At 45.5% G+C, this 20,333-nt stretch overlaps 2 protein-coding genes across 8 annotated transcripts in view; one reads left to right on the forward strand and one right to left on the reverse strand.

Moving 5' to 3' along the window:
- Positions 1 to 18,439, forward strand: part of ANGPTL1 (angiopoietin like 1) — a 96,375-nt gene extending 77,936 nt beyond the window's left edge. The window contains exon 5 of the mRNA XM_033915480.1: positions 16,800 to 18,439. Within this exon, the coding sequence (XP_033771371.1) occupies positions 16,800 to 16,987 (188 nt within the window). The 3' untranslated portion in view covers positions 16,988 to 18,439. The remainder of the gene's footprint in view (positions 1 to 16,799) is intronic.
- Positions 1 to 20,333, reverse strand: part of RALGPS2 (Ral GEF with PH domain and SH3 binding motif 2) — a 595,760-nt gene that overhangs the window by 372,601 nt on the left and 202,826 nt on the right. The window lies entirely within an intron of this gene.

Consider the following 20,333-nt stretch of genomic DNA (forward strand, 5'->3'; position numbering starts at 1 on the left):
ATGTTCTTAAGCAATCCTGTGAAAGATTTGGCCACAGAGGAAATACATATCATAGTATGCTTTGTGACCAAGGCTGGATCAGAGTGTCCAGACCCACGCTTCTGGACTCGTATCTTCGACTGAAGAATCTGACCACCTTTTTGTTCTTTGACATAGCCATAAGGTCGAATTGTGGCAAACCCCAGCAACAAACAATGACTTGGAATGCTGTCACCAACAGCGTCCACTTGCCCTGATCCAAGGTCTGTCTGCTGAGGAAGTTGGCTTGGACGTTGTCCACTCCCATTATGGGCACTGCCGAGAGTGCCGGAAGATGACAATCCATCCAGCTGAAGAGGAAGCGTGTTTCCAGACACAGATGGGCACTCGGTACACCCCTGGCGATTGACATAGGCCACTGCAGTACTTTGCGATAGCTTGAGGAGGAGGGGAAGGCTAAAGGGGACTGCGAGCTGCATGGAGAAGGCGAGAGTTAGCTCCGCCCACCCCCTACGCGTCACCAGCGCGTCACCAGCAGCGCGACTCGGCTCCCCCTTAAAAGGGGGAGGGCCAACGGCGCGCAGCGAAGGCGAGCGGCAAAGGCGCTCACCTTAGCGAGAACGCCTTTGCGAAGACGCCTTAAGAAAGCGCCAGGAAGTAAGGCCAACAAATTAGTAACCCCAAATCGTAAGTTGTAAACTGTTATCCACACACGGACGGTTGCTTGGAGCAGAAAGGAAGACAACAAATTGGCAGGAGGACGCACACAACTTTCTGGTAAAAGGGGTTCACATATAAAGCACAGGCAACTCGGAGGATGCAACAGGTTATGAGCACCCACGGAAGCCATAAGACGAACTTTCCAGTCTTCTGCACTGGCTGCAGTACGTATGACTACCTCCCCTCAGGGACTACGGCATACATTTGCAGTAGGTGCAGGGAGCTGGAAAGCCTGAAACAACAAGTCTGGTTGCTAGAGGGAACCGTGAAGGAACTCGAAGAACTTCTCAGTCATAAGGAGGAAAAGCACAAGCAGGAGCGGTTGATTGTGGAGTCCAGTACCAGTGAAGTGATTGAGGAATTGGAAAGATACATCGAAGATGCCCACCAACAGATTGTGGAAATCCCAGGGCTTGAGATCAGAAACCAAACAACCCAGGAGGATGAAGTAATTGATACAGAAGGAGGCACCAATCCAATCAGAAGAGAAGATAGACCATCTGGGAATGAGCCACAGAAGATGGAAGACACGATTTACACCATGGATACGGACTTAAGACCCAGAGGAACTTCAAACTAAAGAAGATTGGGATCATAGTTGGAGATTCCATCATAAGAAGTGTGGACAGCCACACTGCGGGAGGAAGAGAGGATAGAATGGTTACCTGCCTGCCTGGTGCAAGAGTGAGGGTCGTGGCCAGCAGGATCACCAGGATCATAGACGGAGCAGGAGGAAAGGATACCGCCATACTTATCCACGTGGGAGCCAACGATATTAGCGGACGGAAATACGATAGGGAAATAATGAAGGACCAGCTCTGATCACTCGGGAGGAAATTGAAGGTCAGAGATGTGAAGGTGGCTTTCTCGGAAATCCTCCCGGTGCCGAGAGCAGACGCAATGCGACAGGAGGAACTGAGAGAAGTAAACGCCTGGATGAGGCGATGGTGTGAAGAAGAGGGTTTCGACTTCGTGCGAAACTGGACAACATTCTGGGGAAAAAGCAGGTACTTTAGAAAAGACGGTCTGCACCTCACCAAGCAGGGAGTGAGAGTCCTAGCTGAGAACATGAAGAAGTTCATTGAGAAGGCTTTAAACTAAAGATCAGGGGAGAGCCGACAGTCGACAACCAGTCGATGGCCCGGACACCAGGATATCCTGAAGAAGAAACTTGAAAAAACCACACAAATATAAGGGAAGAACAAGATGAAATTACGGGAGGTGATGAAAACGAAAAAGATCAAACGGATACAAAAAGTGGTGGGAGAACCACTAAATCCAGGAAATTAGCACGAACAGATCTTAAATGTATATATACAAATGCTAGAAGCTTAAGAAACAAAATGGGCGAACTGGAAGAACTAGCAAGAAATAAACAACTGGATATCATAGGAATAACAGAAACGTGGTGGAATGAAGAAAATGTATGGGACACGGCATTGCAAGGATATAAACTATACAGAAGAGATAGGATTGGGCAAAAAGGGGGAGGCATTGCCCTGTATGTTCAGGAGGAAATAGAGTCTGTTAGAGAGGGGGAGATGGAAGCAAATGGTAATCTAAAGTCCCTCTGGATAAAGATTCATGGACAAAAAGAAGCAGATATACAAATTGGCCTCTATTATCGACCACCGGGACAGACTGAAGAAACAGACAAAAGAAATGATGGAGGAAATTCACAGTGGATGTAAATCAGGAAATGTAACGATCATGGGAGACTTCAACTTTCCGGGGATAGACTGGAAACTGGGAACGTCAATCTGCGGCAGAGAGACTAAATTCCTGGAGATGATAGGAGATTGTTTCCTTGAACAAATGGTGGGAGAACCGACAAGAGGAAACGCAATCCTGGACTTGGTTATAAATGGCATTACTGGAAGGACAGCAGATGTAGAAGTTACAGCCCCGCTGGGGACAAGTGATCACAATATGATCAATTTTACCATTGGCATCGGAAAGGGGAAACCAATCAAGACTAAAGCCACAACCTTTAACTTCAAAAAAGGAAATTACGACAGCATGAGAACCATGGTTAAAAAACGGCTCAAGAAGGGCAAAGCAGAAATCCATTCAGTTGAACAAGCATGGTCTCTACTGAAGAACACCATCATTGAAGCACAGAATCTTTTCATACCGAAGATATCCAAAGGAAGGCGAAAAAAGAACAAAGGAGAACCAGCTTGGTTATCCAAAGAGGTGAAGGTTGCAGTAAGGGAGAAGAGGAACTCGTTTAAAAAATGGAAACGGGAAAAAACGACGGAGGCCTGGAACTGTCACAAAATTGACCAGAAAAAGTGTCATAAAGCGGTAATACAAGCCAAAAAAGTCTATGAAGAAAAGATAGCGCAAGAAAACAAAAACTTTAAGCCCTTTTTTAGATATATAAAAGGGAAGAAACCAGCAAGAGAAACAGTGGGCCTTCTCAATGACCAAGGAATGATAGGGTCAATCAAAGAAGACAAACAGGTTGCTGATAGGTTAAATTCATTCTTTGCCTCTGTCTTCACAAACGAGGACACTACAACAATGCCAGACACTGAGAGGGTATTCACCGGAGGCATAGAGGAGAGCCTAACAACAATAAATGTGGAGTTGGACAAGATTTACTTTCAGATTGACAAACTAAAAAGTGATAAATCCCCTGGACCGGATGGGATTCACCTGAGAGTTTTAAAGGAACTTAAGATAGAAATTGGGGAACTACTACAATCTTTAGCTAACATGTCAATTAGAACCGGGCAAGTACCAGCCGACTGGAGGATAGCAAATGTCATCCCAATTTTCAAAAAAGGATCAAGAGGTGAACCAGGAAACTACAGACCGGTGAGTCTCACATCAGTTCCTGGGAAGATAATCAAAGCACTAATTAAAGACCACATTGTACAACACTTGGAAAAGCACAACCTAATGAGAGCTAGTCAACAAGGCTTCAGGAAAGGGAGGTCATGTTTGACAAATTTACTTCAATTTTTTGAGAAGGTTAACAAGCAAATAGATAGTGGAGATCCAGTGGACATAATTTACTTAGACTTCCAAAAAGCATTTGACAAGGTTCCGCACGCAAGGCTTATGAGTAAACTATTAAGTCATGGAATAGGAGAAGTGCACGGATGGATCGGAAATTGGTTAGAGAACAGAACGCAGAGGGTAACCATAAATGGGAAATTCTCGGAATGGGAAAAGGTGACCAGCGGCGTGCCCCAGTGCTCGGTTCTTGGTCCCATTTTGTTCAATATTTTTATAAATGACCTGGAAGAGGAAACATCTTGTAATATAATCAAGTTTGCGGATGATACAAAACTATGTCGGGCGGTTGGCTCTCAAAGGGACTGTGAGGATCTTCAGAAAGATCTAAATCAGCTGGAAACGTGGGCGATAAAGTGGCAGATGAATTTTAACATAGACAAATGCAAGGTGATGCATCTGGGAAAGAAAAATAAAGAATATGAATACAAGATGTTGGGGGTGACATTAGCCAAATGCGAACAAGAAAGGGATTTAGGGGTGCTGATAGACAGAACCCTAAAGCCATCGGCTCAATGCGTGGTGGCGGCGAAGAAAGCAAATAGGATGTTAGGCATGATTAAGAAGGGGATCACGAGTAGGTCGGAAGATGTTATAATGCCACTTTATAGAACAATGGTCAGACCACACTTAGAATACTGTGTCCAACACTGGTCTCCATACCTTAAGAAGGATAAAATTCTGTTGGAGAGGGTACAGAGGCAAGCCACGAAACTAGTCAAAGGCATGGAGAATTTAAGCTACATGGAACGACTCGGAAAACTGGGACTATTCACCCTCGAAAAGAGAAGACTGTGTGGGGATCTAATAGAGACTTTTAAAATATTAAAGGTATTTGATCAAATTGACCAGGAAGCAGCATTACTGACATTTTCAGATGTGACGCGGACAAGAGGTCATAGCCTAAAACTGAATGGCAGCAGGTTCAGGACAAATGTCAGGAAGTTCTGTTTTACACAAAGAGTGGTGGGCGCTTGGAATGCTCTCCCGGAGGAGGTGGTGGCAGAAAATACTGGGTTTCAAACGCAAGTTGGATGCACACCTTCTTGCAGATCATATTGAGGGATACGGGAATTCCGGGTCTCCAAAAAGGAGCACCTAAATGGGTCTCCGCGTGTGCGGATCGCCGGACTAGATGGACCTTGGTCTGATCCGGTGAAGGCGTTTCTTATGTTCTTATGTTATGTTCTTAAGACCTGGACCGCCTGGGCTTTCCAGAGTCTTCTACAGTTTCAGAGCCATCTGAATGACTCAGAGTTCCAGCCAGTTGATTGCCCACTTCCTCCGGGTAGGCAACCAACACCCTTAAATTGGCTGATTGCAATGAGCTCTGAGGAGACTAGCATCCATCATGACAACCACCCAGGATGCTATACTGAAGGGCATGCCCTTGGTCAGGGACTAAGAGTGGAACCACCAGTCCTTGCTGGGCCAGGCCTCCAGTACCCAAGGTATAGACTTCTATAAAGAGTCTGTCTGAGGAGACCAATGAGTAAGAAACATATGCTGCAGAGGATGCATGTGTGCCCTTGCCCAAGGAACCACATTTATCATGTCTAACATAGAAGGACTTAAAGACAGTCCCATGCTGACAGAGCTGGCTTCATAAGAGGAACATTATCTGAGTGCAAAGCTTGTGTCTGCGTGCCTTTGGAAGATAAACATAGCTGGCAGCCGTGTCGAACAAGACACTCAGTGTTCTTTTTCTTTGATACCCTAAGAAGAACATCATGCAAATATTTCCCTTTTCTTATTTCCAGTTTGGTAGCATTTATATGAGTGACTATATAGGTATCCATTACATCATTCAACATCATTTTAAAGATAAGGTATGCTTGTGTTTTGATAACCCTTATGATAAATTGCATTTTATTGAACACTGTTTATTGTGGGCTCTTTATAAGGTTATTAATTTATTTAATTCAAGATTTTTAGGTTCACGCTGGCAGCCAAAATGCAATACTTCTGAAGTTGAGTTTACAAATTTATTTAATTAAATTTTTATTCTCATATCTTCTAATGATTTTTATAGTTGTTTGCTTTATTATACATCAAATTTAGTTACTTTATGGTATATTCATCACGTACATAGAGGTTTTTGTTATGGGTTTTCTATGTTGTTTAAGTATTGTGTATATTCAAATTTCCTTCTGCTATATTGTTAATTATTTAATTGTGTTATATCTCATATATGGGCTTATTGGTTATAAGTTTGTGTTCATATTGTATCATTCCTTTTATGAATTAATTTTTCACTATTTATTAGTTGGTTGTTTATTTATCCATATAGTTCATATGGTTTTATCTATATATTTATAAACCTGTTTATGACGTGTTTTAAAAAATTCTATTGCGATCAATGTATTTATATTGCTTTATATGTATATGAGATATACATTTATATATATGGTACCTCGGTTTACGAGTGCACCGGTTTGCGAGTGTTTTGCAAGACGAGCAAAACATTCGCAAAATCGGTGCCTCGGAAACCGAGCGCACTTCGATTTGCGAGCGCCCCCCCTGCGAACCGGCACCCTCCCCCCCCCCGCGATCCGGCACCCCCCCCCGTCGCGACCTGAGGTCCCCCCAACCCACCCGAACCCTTTTCTTACTTTCCTGTAGCCTCCGCAGCGGCACCGGCACCAGCATGTCCTGTGCGTGGTGCCGGTGCCTGAAGATCTGCTTCCTGTGCAAGGCCTGAGAATTCACATCGAACGTGAACTCTCACGTCGAACGTGAACTCTCAAGGCTCAGCACAGGAAGCAGATCTTCAGGCACCGGCACCACGCACAGGACATGCTGGTGCCGGTGCGGAGGCTACAGAAAAGTAAGAAGAGGGTTCGGGTGGGTTGGGGGGACCTCAGGTCGCGGCGGGGGGTGCCTGATCGCGCGGGGGGGCCTTCAGGGGGAGAAATGCCGGTTCTCGTGGGGGAGAGCAGCGCTGCTGGCCTCGGGGGGGGGGGGGGGGTAGAAACATATCAAAGCAAGTTTCCCTTACTTCCTATGGGGAAACTTGCTTTGATAAACGAGCATTTTGGATTACGAGCATGCTCCTGGAACGGATTATGCTCGTATTCCAAGGTACCACTGTATATATATATTTTGGTGTTTTATATAATTTTTGAGTATTTAGGCATTATTAACCCGTTGTTTTATGAATTTTATAAGTTGATATAACGTCTATACGTTGTTTGTGTATTCAGTCTCATATGCTTGGTATTTCTGAGCTGATGCAATATCATGTTTTTAAGCTATTTATGTGTATATGTATATTTGTAGACTCCTGAAGCAGGCCCGTCTGGTCGAAACATGTACATGTCGAGTCATTCATTCCTCCTCTCCGTCCCCCCACTTCTTTTTATTCCTCCCCCGGCCGCGCACGCCCCCTTCCCTTTCCCTATACCTCTAGTTGTTCATCGCCACAAGCAACAACTTCAACATGCTCCTCGTGACTACATTGGCTCCCGCTGTCACTTCTGGGTGCCATGCATAGGAAGTGACGTCAGAGGGAGAGCTGATGTGTTTGCGAAGAGCATGTTGAAGTTGTTGCCAGCAGCAGTGAACTCAGGGCAGGATTAATTCTTAGAGGGCCCCTAAGCACACAAGTACACTGGGTCCCCCTGGGCCTGCCCAGCCCATACCCGGCCCATGCCCCGCCTACCTCCCACCCCCATTTATCTGTTTTCTTATTTACTTCTTTATTTCCACTTATATTTCTTTTTTAAAATTCAAAACAAAGATTAGTATACCAGTGCACAGTTTTTCTTCTATGCAACCCCCAAACATCTCTGAACAAATCTCCCTTCCTTCCCTTCCCACCTACTTACCCAGAACTTTAACTCTGAACCCTTTCCATGCATATATAAATGTGTTCAAATATATTGTAAAGCAGTAATACTATCCAAAATATAAATCTATATTAATAACCAAGTTTACAACGCCTCTCAACTGCCTCACTCTACATCAGGGGTGTCAAAGTCGGTCCTCGAGGGCCGCAATCCAGTTGGGTTTTCAGGATTTCCCCAATGAATATGCATGAGATCTATGTGCATGCACTGCTTTCAATGCATATTCATTGGGGAAATTCTGAAAACCCGACTGGATTGCGGCCCTCGAGGACCGACTTCGACACCTGTGCTCTACATCAACCAACTGTAACCTATATGTATGTATAAACAACCAAATCTGTAACTCCTCTAGTATGTTCCACTCCATGTATGTTAACTTGCAACGAAACAACAAGGCAAGCAGTCCACCAAAAAATCCAACGTGAAACAAAAGAAGATTGGCAGAAAATAAGGAGATTCAAATCAGGTTTATTCAAGGTGCTCCCAAGAACAAGGCTAGTCAACGCTAACAAAAAAACATGTCTTTTATACAAACAGAACACACCTTCGCCTAGTATGGAATATGTATTCACAACTAACCTCTCCCCCTTTTACAAAACTGTAGCATGGTTTTTAGCCATGGTGGTAACAGCTCAGATGCTCATAGAATTCTGAGCATCAAAGCTGTTACCACCATAGCCAGCGCTAGAAAATGCTCTACAGTTTTGTAAAGGGGGGATAAAATAGAAATACGTAGACAAAGGTTAAATTGAACCACCAAGAAGCTGGACTCTGCATACAATGCAACACCACAGAAACAGTGATGAATCTCCCCTAAAGCAAAGAAATAAATAGAATTTTTTTTTTCTACCTTTGTCTTCTCTGGTTTCTGCTCTCCTCATCTTCTTGTCATTCTCTTCCTTTCATCTGTCCATCTATGCCACTTCCAGAAACTATATTGCTCCCCCTTTCATTTTCCCCTTCACTCCCATTGGTCTGACATCCATCTTCTTCCATTCCCTCCTCCAATGATCTGGCATCTCTCTCCTCTCCTCTTCTACCCTTCCCTCTCCCACACCACCATGGTCTGGAATTTCACTCTCTCCTCTTCCCCCCACTTCATCAGCATCTGCCCTCTTTCCTTTCCTCCAACTCAATTCCCTCCAGTATCCTTCCCCCTTTCCCTGCACACCAATTCTAATAGCATCTGCCCCCTTTCTCTCCCTCCAACACCCTTACCACACAGCTACGGAAACGCACCCCCCCCCCCAGCAACGGCAACGGGTCCCAACCCGGCATCGACAATGACAACAACAGCACCCCCCCCCCCGGCATCAATGGACAGCAACGCGACCTCCTCCCGGCATCAACGTTAAGGCGGATGGCTTAGCTCCATGAAGATCCCACGATGAATGCGTCTGCCAGTCCATCTTCCTCCGACGTCACTTACTTCTTCCGACAGACACATTCATCGTGGGACCTTCTTGGAGCTGCTTTGGCCGTGTTGCCATTGATGTTGGTGGTTGGCTGCACTCCTGTCCGTCGATGCCCAGGGGGTGGGGGGGGGGGGGTTGTTGTTGTTGTCATCAGGTGGGGGCCCATTGCCGTGGAGAGAGAAAAGGGGGGGCCTGTTGCCATCTGAAAAAAAAAATGGCATGGTAAATCGTTTTTCAGTGGGCCCCTCCCTATTTCGGGCCCTAGGTATGTGCCAACTGGGTCTATTGGTTAATCTGGCCCTGAGTGAACTAGAGGTATGGGGAAGGGAAAGGGGGTAAGTGGGGAGGGGGGCAGAGACAAGGACGAGGTGCCATCACCCCAGGCGCCTTACGCCACTGACCCAGGTACTTCAGGGATTGTGTCGGCAACAAATGGCTATTTTGGAAATTCACAATCTAACCCAGACCCTCCAGAATTCAGATCACTTGATCCACCATGCACCAACCCTTGGACAACGAGGGGCCCTGGATCAGCCAGTTGTTCAGATAGGGATGCAACTGCAGCCCTGTTGCAGGTGGGCTGCCACCACCACCACTTTGGTGAAAGTGCGGAGAGCCGTCGCCAGGCCAAAGGGCAGGGCTAAGAACTGGTAATGCTGTTCTAAGACATGAAACAAAGGAGTTTTCTGTGGTTTGGGAAAATGGGAATATGCAAGTAGGCCTCTGTCAGATCTAGAGAGGCTAGGACACTCCCGGAGTAACTGCCACTATGAAAGAATGAATTATCAACATGCAAAAATGCAGGGACCCCGAGTGCCACATTTACATGACTAAGGACCAGAATGGGTCTCCAATCGTCGGAGCCTTTCTTTGGCACAATGAAATATATGGAGTATCTGCCCGAGCCCAAATCTTCGGATGGCACAGGCCCTATGGCCTGAATGTCTAGTAACCTTCTTATGGTGGCTATGTTTCTGATTTTGCTACAGATGTAATGGCTTGGCATTGTTTACAGGAAAAAGGTACCTTTTTCCATATTTGGTGGTCCTGTGGGAAACTTCAACCATTTTGGTCTAAGATTGTGACTTCTATGGGACTGGGCTTGAAAATGACCTTTTCTTTGGATCCCAAAGCCTGCTTGCTGGGCCTCCATAATTGTCAAGGTCACAGATGCACCTAAAGTGCATGTGTTTGGCTACAGCTATGGTTAAGTATACAATTGCTGCCAAGTGGAAGCAATATTGTGGCCTCATACTTCAGGACTAGCTTTCTAAGCTACTTCATTTGGCAGAACTAGAGAAGTTGACATATAAACATCATGGTCGTTATGACTCCACTCAGGAAGTTTGGACTTAATTAAGAGTTGATTTTATTGAAATGTAGAGCTGTGCAGATAGCACAGTTACTTACCGTAACAGGTGTTATCCAGGGACAGCAGGCAGATATTCTTGACTGATGGGTGACGGCACCGATGGAGACCCGGTACAGACAATTTTAGAGTGATTGCACTCTAAGAACTTGGAAAGTTCTAGCAGGCCGCACCGCGCACGCGCGAGTGCCTTCCCGCCCGACAGAGGCACGCGGTCCCCAGTTAGGATAAGCCAGCTAAGAAGCCAACCTGGGGAGGTGGGTGGGATGCAAGAATATCTGCCTGCTGTCCCTGGATAACACCTGTTACGGTAAGTAACTGTGCTTTATCCCAGGACAAGCAGGCAGCATATTCTTGACTGATGGGTGACCTCCAAGCTAACAAAAATAGGGATGGAGGGAAGGTTGGCCATTAGGAAAACAAATTTTGCAAAACAGATTGGCCGAAGTGTCCATCCCGTCTGGAGAATGCATCCAGACAATAGCGAGATGTAAAAGTGTGAATTGAGGACCATGTAGCAGCCTTGCAGATTTCCTCAATAGGCGTGGAACGGAGGAAAGCCACAGATGCTGCCATAGCTCTAACTTTATGGGCCGTGACAGAACCTTCCAGTGTCAGTCCGGACTGAGCATAACAAAATGAAATGCACGCTGCAAGCCAATTTGACAATGTACGTTTAGTAACAGGACGTCCTAATTTATTTGGATCAAAGGACAGAAAGAGTTGGGGAGATGATCTGTGGGGCTTAGTACGGTCTAAATAGTAAGCTAGAGCCCGCTTACAGTCCAAAGTATGCAGAGCCTGTTCTCCAGAATGCGAGTGAGGTTTCGGAAAGAAGACAGGCAGAACAATGGATTGGTTGAGATGGAATTCAGAGACAACCTTAGGGAGAAACTTTGGATGTGTACGTAGAACCACCTTGTCATGATGGAAGACTGTAAAAGGTGGATCCGCAACTAGTGCATGTAGCTCACTGACCCTCCTGGCAGAGGTAAGAGCAATAAGGAAAAGTATCTTTCAAGTGAGAAACTTGAAAGAAGCGGTAGCCAAAGGTTCAAATGGAGGCTTCATTAAGGCGGAAAGAACTACATTGAGATCCCAGATAACAGGAGGGGCTTTAAGAGGTGGTTTCACATTAAAAAGACCCCGCATGAACCTGGACACCAAGGGATGAGCTGAGAGGAGTTTTCCATGAACTGGCTCATGAAAAGCAGCAATAGCACTGAGGTGAACTCTGATTGAAGTAGACTTGAGGCCAGAGTCAGACAAAGAAAGAAGATAATCCAACAAGGTCTCCACTGCAAGGGAAGTGGGATCATGATGATGAAGAAGACACCAGGAAGAAAAACGTATCCACTTCTGATGGTAACACTGTAGAGTGGCCGGTTTCCTGGAGGCATCCAGAATGGAACGAACGGGCTAAGACAAAAGAGTATCATGAGAAGTCAGCCCGAGAGAAACCAAGCTATCAGGTGCAGAGACTGAAGGTTGGGATGCAGAAGGGTCTCCTGATGTTGCGTAAGCAGCGAAGGAAACAGTGGAAGAAGAAAAGGCTCCCTGGAACTGAGTTGAAGTAGAAGGGAGAACCAATGTTGCCTGGGCCACCGTGGAGCAATCAGAATCATGGTGGCTCGTTCCCTCTTGAGCTTGAACAAGGTTCTTAACATGAGAGGTAGAGGAGGGAAAGCGTATAGGAACAGATTGGACCAATCGAGGAGAAATGCATCCGCTGCCAGACGGTGAGGAGAGTAGAGTCTGGAGCAGAATAGGGGCAGCTGGTGATTGTGAGGAGCTGCAAAGAGGTCTATCTGAGGAGTGCCCCACTGAGCGAAGATGGACTGCAGAGTTAAAGGATCGAATGTCCACTCATGAGGCTGGAGAATTCTGCTGAGCTTGTCCGCCAAGGAATTCTGTTCTCCCTGAATGTAGATAGCTTTCAGGAATAGATGGTGATCTGTGGCCCAAGCCCAAATCTTCTGGGCTTCCTGGCACAAGAGGCGAGAGCCTGTCCCACCCTGCTTGTTGATGTAGTACATCGCAACTTGATTGTCTGTGCACAGCAGGAGGACTTGAGGAAAGAGAAGATGTTGGAAGGCCTTGAGGGCATAAAACATTGCTCTGAGTTCCAGGAAATTGATGTGATGCTTCATTTCCTGAGCTGTCCAAAGTCCTTGAGTTTGGAACTCGTTCAAATGAGCCCCCCAGGCATAAGGGGAGGCGTCGGTGGTGATGACAAGTTGATGAGGAGGTAGATGGAACAGAAGACCTCTGGAGAGATTTGAGGATATCAACCACCATTGTAGAGACTGACGAAGAGATGATGTGACAGATATGTGACGTGAGCAAGGATCCATCGCTTGGGACCACTGGGTAGCTAGGGTCCATTGAGGAGTGCGCAGGTGAAGACGTGCAAGTGGTGTGACATGAACTGTGGAGGCCATGTGACCCAAGAGTATCATCATTTGTTTGGCAGAGATGGAACGTTGTGGAAGCACCTGCTGACATAGAGATTGAAGCGTTTGAAGACGGTTGGACGGCAGGAACGCTCTCATGAGGACTGTGTCCAAGACTGCTCCAATGAATTGAAGTCTCTGTGTGGGGATGATATGAGATTTGGGTAGATTGATCTCGAACCCCAGCAAACGTAGAAATAGGATGGTCTGGTTGGTGGCCTGAAGTACTGTTTGAGATGAATTGGCCTTTATCAACCAATCGTCCAGGTAAGGAAACACCTGAAGGTGGTGGGAACGCAGAAAAGCAGCCACCACAATCAGACATTTGGTGAACACTCTTGGAGAGGAGGCAAGACCGAAGGGTAGTACCTTGTACTGGTAATGACAACGATTGATCATGAAGCGTAGGTACTGTCTGGAGGTCAGATTGATCGGTATGTGAGTGTATGCTTCTTTGAGATCGAGGGAACATAGCCAGTCGCCTTGATTGAGAAGAGGGTAAAGAGTGGCTAAAGAGAGCATTCTGAATTTCTCTTTGACTAAGCATTTGTTGAGATCGCGAAGATCTAGGATGGGTCTGAGATCTGTTTTTTTGGGGACTAGGAAATAACGGGAGTAGAATCCCTGCCCCTTTTGATCTAGAGGAACTTCCTCTATGGCGTTCAGAAGGAGGAGGGATTGAACCTCCTGAAGAAGGAGTGAAACCTGAGGAGTGTTCGAAGCAGACTCTCTTGGTAGACTTTGGGCAGGAAGTGTCTGAAAGTTGAGAGAGTAGCCGTGGCGGATGATGTTGAGGACCCACTGATCCGAGGTGATGGTTTCCCAACGGCTTATGAAAAGAGTAAGGCGTCCTCCTATGGGCTGCGGATGGTGGGCAGCAGGAGGGAGACTGGCTATGTCCTGGAGAACCAAGTCAAAAGGGTTGAGTGGATTTTTGTGAAGGGGGAGGCTTCACTTGTTGTTGTTGCTGTGCTGGTCTAGAAGCTTGTCTCTGTTGTTGCCTTTGACGCCTGGGTTGTTGCGGGGCCTGTGGTAAAGGACGAGCCACAAATCTACGCTGGTAGGCCGACTGCTGGCAAAAAGGCCTGGTAGGTGGGGTCTTCTTTTTTGTTTTGAGAAGAGTATCCCACCTGGTCTCATGAGCTGAGAGCTTTTGGGTAGTGGAATCCATGGATTCTCCAAACAGCTCAACCCCAGGCAAGGTGCATTAGCCAGTCGATCCTGATGATTGACATCAAGTTCTGAAACTCTGAGCCAGGCCAGGCGACGCATGGCCACTGACATAGCCGTGGCCCGAGAGGTCAGCTCAAAGGTGTCATAGATCGATCTGACCATGAACTTATGGAGTTGTAAGAGAAATGAAGAAGTTTGGCGAAAAGCAGATCTTTTACTGTCAGGGAGATATTTTTCAAAAGATGACAAATTCTGAATGAGATGCTTAAGGTAGAAGGAAAAATGAAAAGCATAGTTCCCAGATCTATTAGCTAGCATCGCATTCTGATATAACCGCTTGCCAAACTTATCCATGGCCTTACCTTCTCTGCCAGGAGGGACAGAGGCGTACACACTAGCCCCCGTGGATTTCTTTAAAGTAGATTCCACTAGTAAAGACTCATGGGGGAGTTGCGGTTTGTCAAAGCCAGGAATAGGTATGACCTTATACAAGGAGTCCAGTTTATGAGGAGCTCCTGGAATGGTCAAAGGTGTCTCTAGATTTTTATAGAAAGTCTCTCGCAAAATATCATGGAGAGGCAATTTCAAGAATTCCCTTGGAGGCTGGTCAAAGTCCAGTGCATCGAGAAATGCCTTGGATTTTTTGGATTCAGCCTCCAAGGGAATAGAGAGAGAGTCGCACATTTCTTTGAGAAAAGAGGTAAAAGAAGATGCATCAGGCTTAGAGGACGGATCTAATACAGAAGGGTCCTCGTCCCCTGACGAACACTCTCCCTCAGAGAGAAGCGGCTCCTCTGAATCACCCCACAGATCAGGGTCCCTCACCTGAAAACTACGGTCCCGAGACTCCGGTGTGGAGGGTTCTAGGTGTCGAGTTTTATGAGTCGACTTACCAGACCTCTGTGAAACGGTACCGGGAGATGTCATTGGGCGTGCCGTGCCGAAGTTTGCACCGCCTGGTGTAAAGACCTCGGTTCCGGAGCTAAAACTGGATGGATACCGAGGAAGCTGTTTGTACCGGTACCGACAAAGTGGATGCCGATAAAAGAGGCTTTTCCACTGCCGGTACCGGTAGCTCAGACCGGACCGGGACTGGAAGGCTCGGTGTCAGAAGAGCAGGCAGGAGCTGCTGCAATTGCTCTTTAAGCTGAACTTGCAGGACGGCGGCAATTCGCTCATCCAGTGAAGGCACCGGTACCGCTTTTTTCTTCTGCGGTACCTTTGGTGCCGCTCTACACTCCGAAGAGGAACCCGAGGTCGAAGGGCTAACCTCAATCGGAGCGGAGCGCTTCCGTGGGCGCCTCGAGGTCGGCAGGATTGGGCTCGCTGCCACTGAGACCGGAGGGTGCTCCAGCGGGGAAGGCTTCTTAGCCGGCTTACCTGAGGAATGCGACGCCGGCGCGGTATCGCGCGGTATCGATGAAGTAAGTGTCGACTGCATCGGTGCCGAAGTCGGAGTCGGTACCGCCGAATCCGACATCTCGGTACCAAACAATAACCGCTGTTGAATTTGGCGGTTTTTAAGAGTTCTCTTTTTCAGAGTGGCACAGCGGGTGCAGGTGGGCGCCTGATGGTCAGGACCGAGGCACTGTAAGCACCAGTTGTGCGGGTCGGTGAGAGAAATGGGCCTCGCGCACCGCTGGCACTTCTTAAAACCGGGTTGGGGGGGCATGAACGTAAAAATGGCTTCTGCCAAATCGAAGGCCGAGGCCTCGATGGTGGCAGCAGGCCCCGCTGGGGCGAACCCGAAAAAATGAGAAAAAAAGAAAAGAAAATTCTTCTCTGTTTTTTGTTTTTTTTTTTAAAGAAAATAAGTAAAGAAGGGAAAAAATACCGAAAAAGTTTACGCGAGCGGGAAGGCGTTAGAGAAACAATTTTCAACAGCCATTGAAAGTGCATCTTCTTAGCTCCGCGGAAACTAAGAAACTGGAGACCGCGCGCCTCTGTCGGGCGGGAAGGCACTCGCGCGTGCGCGGTGTGGCCTGCTAGAACTTTCCAAGTTCTTAGAGTGCAATCACTCTAAAATTGTCCATACCGGGGCTCCGTCGGTGCCGTCACCCATCAGTCAAGAATATGCTGCCTGATTGTCCTGGGATAAATAATTGTTCATAGAATTTACTTTTATAAGGTCTCTGTGGTAACTTGCCTATTTTTCTTTTTATAATTTGCACTTCTGCCTCTTGGGAGGTGGGTTTGGGGGGAATCAGGGTGGGAGAGGGTCTTTTCTTTTTCTTATCCATAATAATAGGCTAAGCGCGCATGCGCTTTTCAAAGATCGTGATTCCTGGTGGCGTGAGGTGTGCTTCTGTGTCACAACTCACGGCGCCTGCGCTAGCTGGAGGCGCGTGTTCCAGAGACTCCTCCCTCCCACTGCCGCTGCTCTTCAAAGCAGCCTGCTGAGGTTCGCCAGCCGCTGTAGCGAACCTCGCAGGCCGCTCTCCACCTTCCCGATGCAGAAAAAAAATCAAATCCAGGTAGGACGGAGGCTGCGATCGGCAGCGACTGCTGCTACTCCTCCATCCACCTAGCTCCTCTCTGCCGGCCCCGGCCGGCAGCCCCCTCCAACCCGTCTGGATCACGAGGGAGACCGTGCAAAGGGAAATGCAAGGGGAAGGGGAAAGGGAGGAAGCATCTCTAGCGCCCGTTAATGTAACGGGCTTAAAGAGCTAGTTATTTTATATATCTTGTTTTTTTCTGCTGCTATTCTGGATTGTAAGGATACAATGATGAAAAACTAATAAAAATTTAAAAATTTATTGCTACAAAAATATACAGATATTAATGTATGATCAAGTCTCTCAAATTTATTTCTTTTCAGGAAATTGTGCTCATTTTCATAAAGGAGGCTGGTGGTACAATGCTTGTGCACATTCCAACCTTAATGGAGTGTGGTACAGAGGGGGTCACTACCGGAGCAAGCATCAAGATGGAATTTATTGGGCAGAGTATCGAGGAGGATCCTATTCACTTAAATCAGTTCAGATGATGATCAGACCAATAGACTGAAATGACAAATAAAAATGTTTCCACATAACTGGACACGGTGAATTCTGATGTGTTCCAGGTTCAGGAAATAACAATAAATCATCGAATTTAAAGACCATCAAAATTATTTGTGGCCAATTTTACCAGGACGTTCTAAATATATTTTTTTTTTTTAAATTGAAGATCCAAAGGCTAAGACATTTTTCTGAGATTAGTATATATTAGTAGACATTCAGTCCTGAGATTGTTAGAAAAGCAGTCAGTTAGAAGGACAGAAATTAAACATGAAATACTCCATATTCTCTATTGTATACAGGTTTCCAGTCTCTGGACTTGTATGTAATTTATTTTTATTAATTTTAACATGAGACTTTTTCAAACTTCCAAATAAGCTGCTGTTGAGAAGTTAACATTGGAACACTATTATGGGTTAATAGACCAGGTCAATGGAATAATACATAAAAAAACTAACTGATGAAAAAAATTTAATGTTTAAGACAAATTCAAAGTTTTCTGGATGTGTATGATGTATACTATAAAAATTATTCTAACTCTTTCACTTCATAATTTTACAAGTACTGTATTTACATTTGTACTGTCATTCCTTATTTTGATACAGTGCTTATTATAGTTTCTACTTGCTCTCATTATAGACAAGGTTTTATCCCAACAAATACAGTTATTGGAGTTAATGCTTATTGTATGAACATCCATTCAAATGCTCAAAGTTTTATAAGAGTCAAGCTGTGCAATATATCTAAACAGTAATATTTAAGGGCTCCTTTTATAAAGCTGTGGTAGTGGCTGCTGCTGTAGTAATCGCTCCGACGCCCAGAGGGATTTAATGGGCGTTGGTTGGAGCATTTGCTGTGTAGCAGCCACTACCATAGCTTTGTAAAAGGAGGAGTAAAATTGTAAATAGAGTGAGGCAATTCAATAATTTATATTTTGTTTTCTTTTTATTGTAGAATGAAGCTATTTTTACCATTATTTAACTTATTTATATACTTTAACATTATTTAAAAAAACAGCTTCCAAATGGATTTTTGCATTAACATTTTAAAGCAAAAACAACAGCAGACAGGGACTTGGAATAAGTACCAGGTTTTACCAGAAATGTGTAAGTTAAATAAAGCATGAATTAATTCAACACAAGATTGTTCTAGCCAGTCTAAGAACTTCTAATGTCTCCATCATGCAAGTAATTAACATATGATTCTCTTTTTTTTAACCTCATACTATAAAATTACTTTGGTAATATTTTTCCTTAACTATAACTTCAATGAAATATAACTTCAAAAAATGTGTTCTAGTACTTACAAGTGCTCTCTCAAATGCCAGCTCCCACAGTAAACAATGACAATTTTGTTAGTATATCACATATAGTAATCAGTGTTGTACAAACATATGAACATTGGAAACTGATTATATGTACACTTATCCTGTTTCTGCCATGACAAATAATAAACAGAATGCAACAAACACTGTTCTCTCTAAGATGCCGCACATGCACAGCCATGGAATATTTCATGAATGGTTATACATACAAATAGGGATCAGAGGCACCATTTTGAATCCCAAGTACAACTGAACCATAACGATTGGAATCACTCTTGCTCCCTACTAGACACTAGGAAAATCCCTAGACTTTTCTTAACAATGCCAGAGAGGAGCGCTGGGCTGCTATTTTAGGTGTTAATGGGGGGTGGAAGGAGGAGGAATGTCAGATAGTTTTTGTTATGAATGTCATGGAGGAGGGTGGTTAGGTTAGAAAGCACAGTTACTTACCGTAACAGGTGTTATCCAGGGACAGCAGGCAGCTATTCTCACATATGGGTGTCGTCATCGGTGATGCCTGGATGCGGAAGCCTTGCAGACTTGCTTGAAGAAACTAGAAGTTTCGAGTCGACCACACTGTGCATGTGCGAGTGCCTTCCCGCCCAGCGTAGGGCTCGTCTCCTCAGTTCAAATAGCTAGCAGAGAAGCCAACCAGGGGAGGTGGGTGGGTTGCGAGAATAGCTGCCTGCTGTCCCTGGATAACACCTGTTATGGTTAGTAACTGTGCTTTATCTCAGGACAAGCAGGCAGCCTATTCTCACATATGGGTGACCTCCAAGCTAACCAGAATAGGATGGTGGGAGAGTTGGCAAATTAGGAGAATAAATTTTGTAATACTGTATGGCCAAACTGGCCATCCCGTCTGGAGAAAACATCCAGACAATAGTGAGAAGTGAAAGTATGAACTGAGGACCAAGTAGCAGCCTTGCAAATTTCCTCAATAGGTGTAGATCTGAGAAAGCCACTGAAGCTGCCATTGCTCTGACTTTATGGGCTGTGACTCTACTGTGTAGGGGTAATCCAGCCTGGGCATAGCAGAATGAGATAGAAGCAGCCATTCAGTTGGAGATGGTATGCTTAGAGATCGGATGTCCCAACTTGTTTGGATCGAAGGAGACAAAAAGTTGAGGAGCAGTTCTGTGTGGTTTGGGGCGTTCCAAATAGAAGGCCAAAGCACGTTCCAAATAGAAGGCCAGAGCTGATTCTCCAGGATGAGAATGAGGCTTTGGAAAAAACACTGGAAGAACAATGGATTGGTTGAAATGAAATTATGAAACCACTTTAGGGAGGAATTTAGGATGAGTACGAAGGACTACCTTGTCATGATGGAACACAGTGAAAGGTGGATCAGCAACTAAAGCTTGAAACTCACTGACTCTTCGAGCAGAAGTGAGGGCAATGACAAACACCACTTTCCAAATGAGATACCTCAGATGAGCCTTGTCAATTGGTTCAAATGGAGGCTTCATCAATTGAGCAAGGACAACATTGAGGTCCCAAACCACAAGAGGCGGTTTGAGAGGAGGTTTGACATTGAAAAGTCCTTTCATGAATCTAGAAACCACCAGATGAGCAGAGAGGGGTTTCCCTTCAATAGACTAATGGAAAGTCGTAATTGCACTGAGATGGACCCGCATCGATGTAGAATTGAGGCCAGAAGTGGATAAGTGCAAAAGGTAATCCAAAACAGAAGATAAGGATGAATGTTGGGGCTCCTTATCATGAGAAAAACACCACGTAGAAAATCTAATCAATTTTTGGTGATACCATTGTCTAGTGATAGGTTTCCTAGAAGCCTCTGACAGGTTGAGAAAACTGCAGAGGAGTAATGTTGAGAGGTACCAAGCTGTCAGGTGTAGAGACTACAGGTTGGATGAAGCAGAGATCCCTGACTCTGTGTAAGCAGAGAAGGAGAAACTGGTAGAAGGTATGGCTCCCTGCTGCTTAGTTGAAGTAGAAGGGAGTACCAAGGTTGTCTCGGCCACAGAGGAGCAATCAGAACCATGGTGGCATGATCGTTCTTCAACTT

This window comes from Geotrypetes seraphini, chromosome 12 (genome assembly GCF_902459505.1).
Source record: "Geotrypetes seraphini chromosome 12, aGeoSer1.1, whole genome shotgun sequence".
Classification (NCBI taxonomy): Eukaryota; Metazoa; Chordata; class Amphibia; order Gymnophiona; family Dermophiidae; genus Geotrypetes; species Geotrypetes seraphini.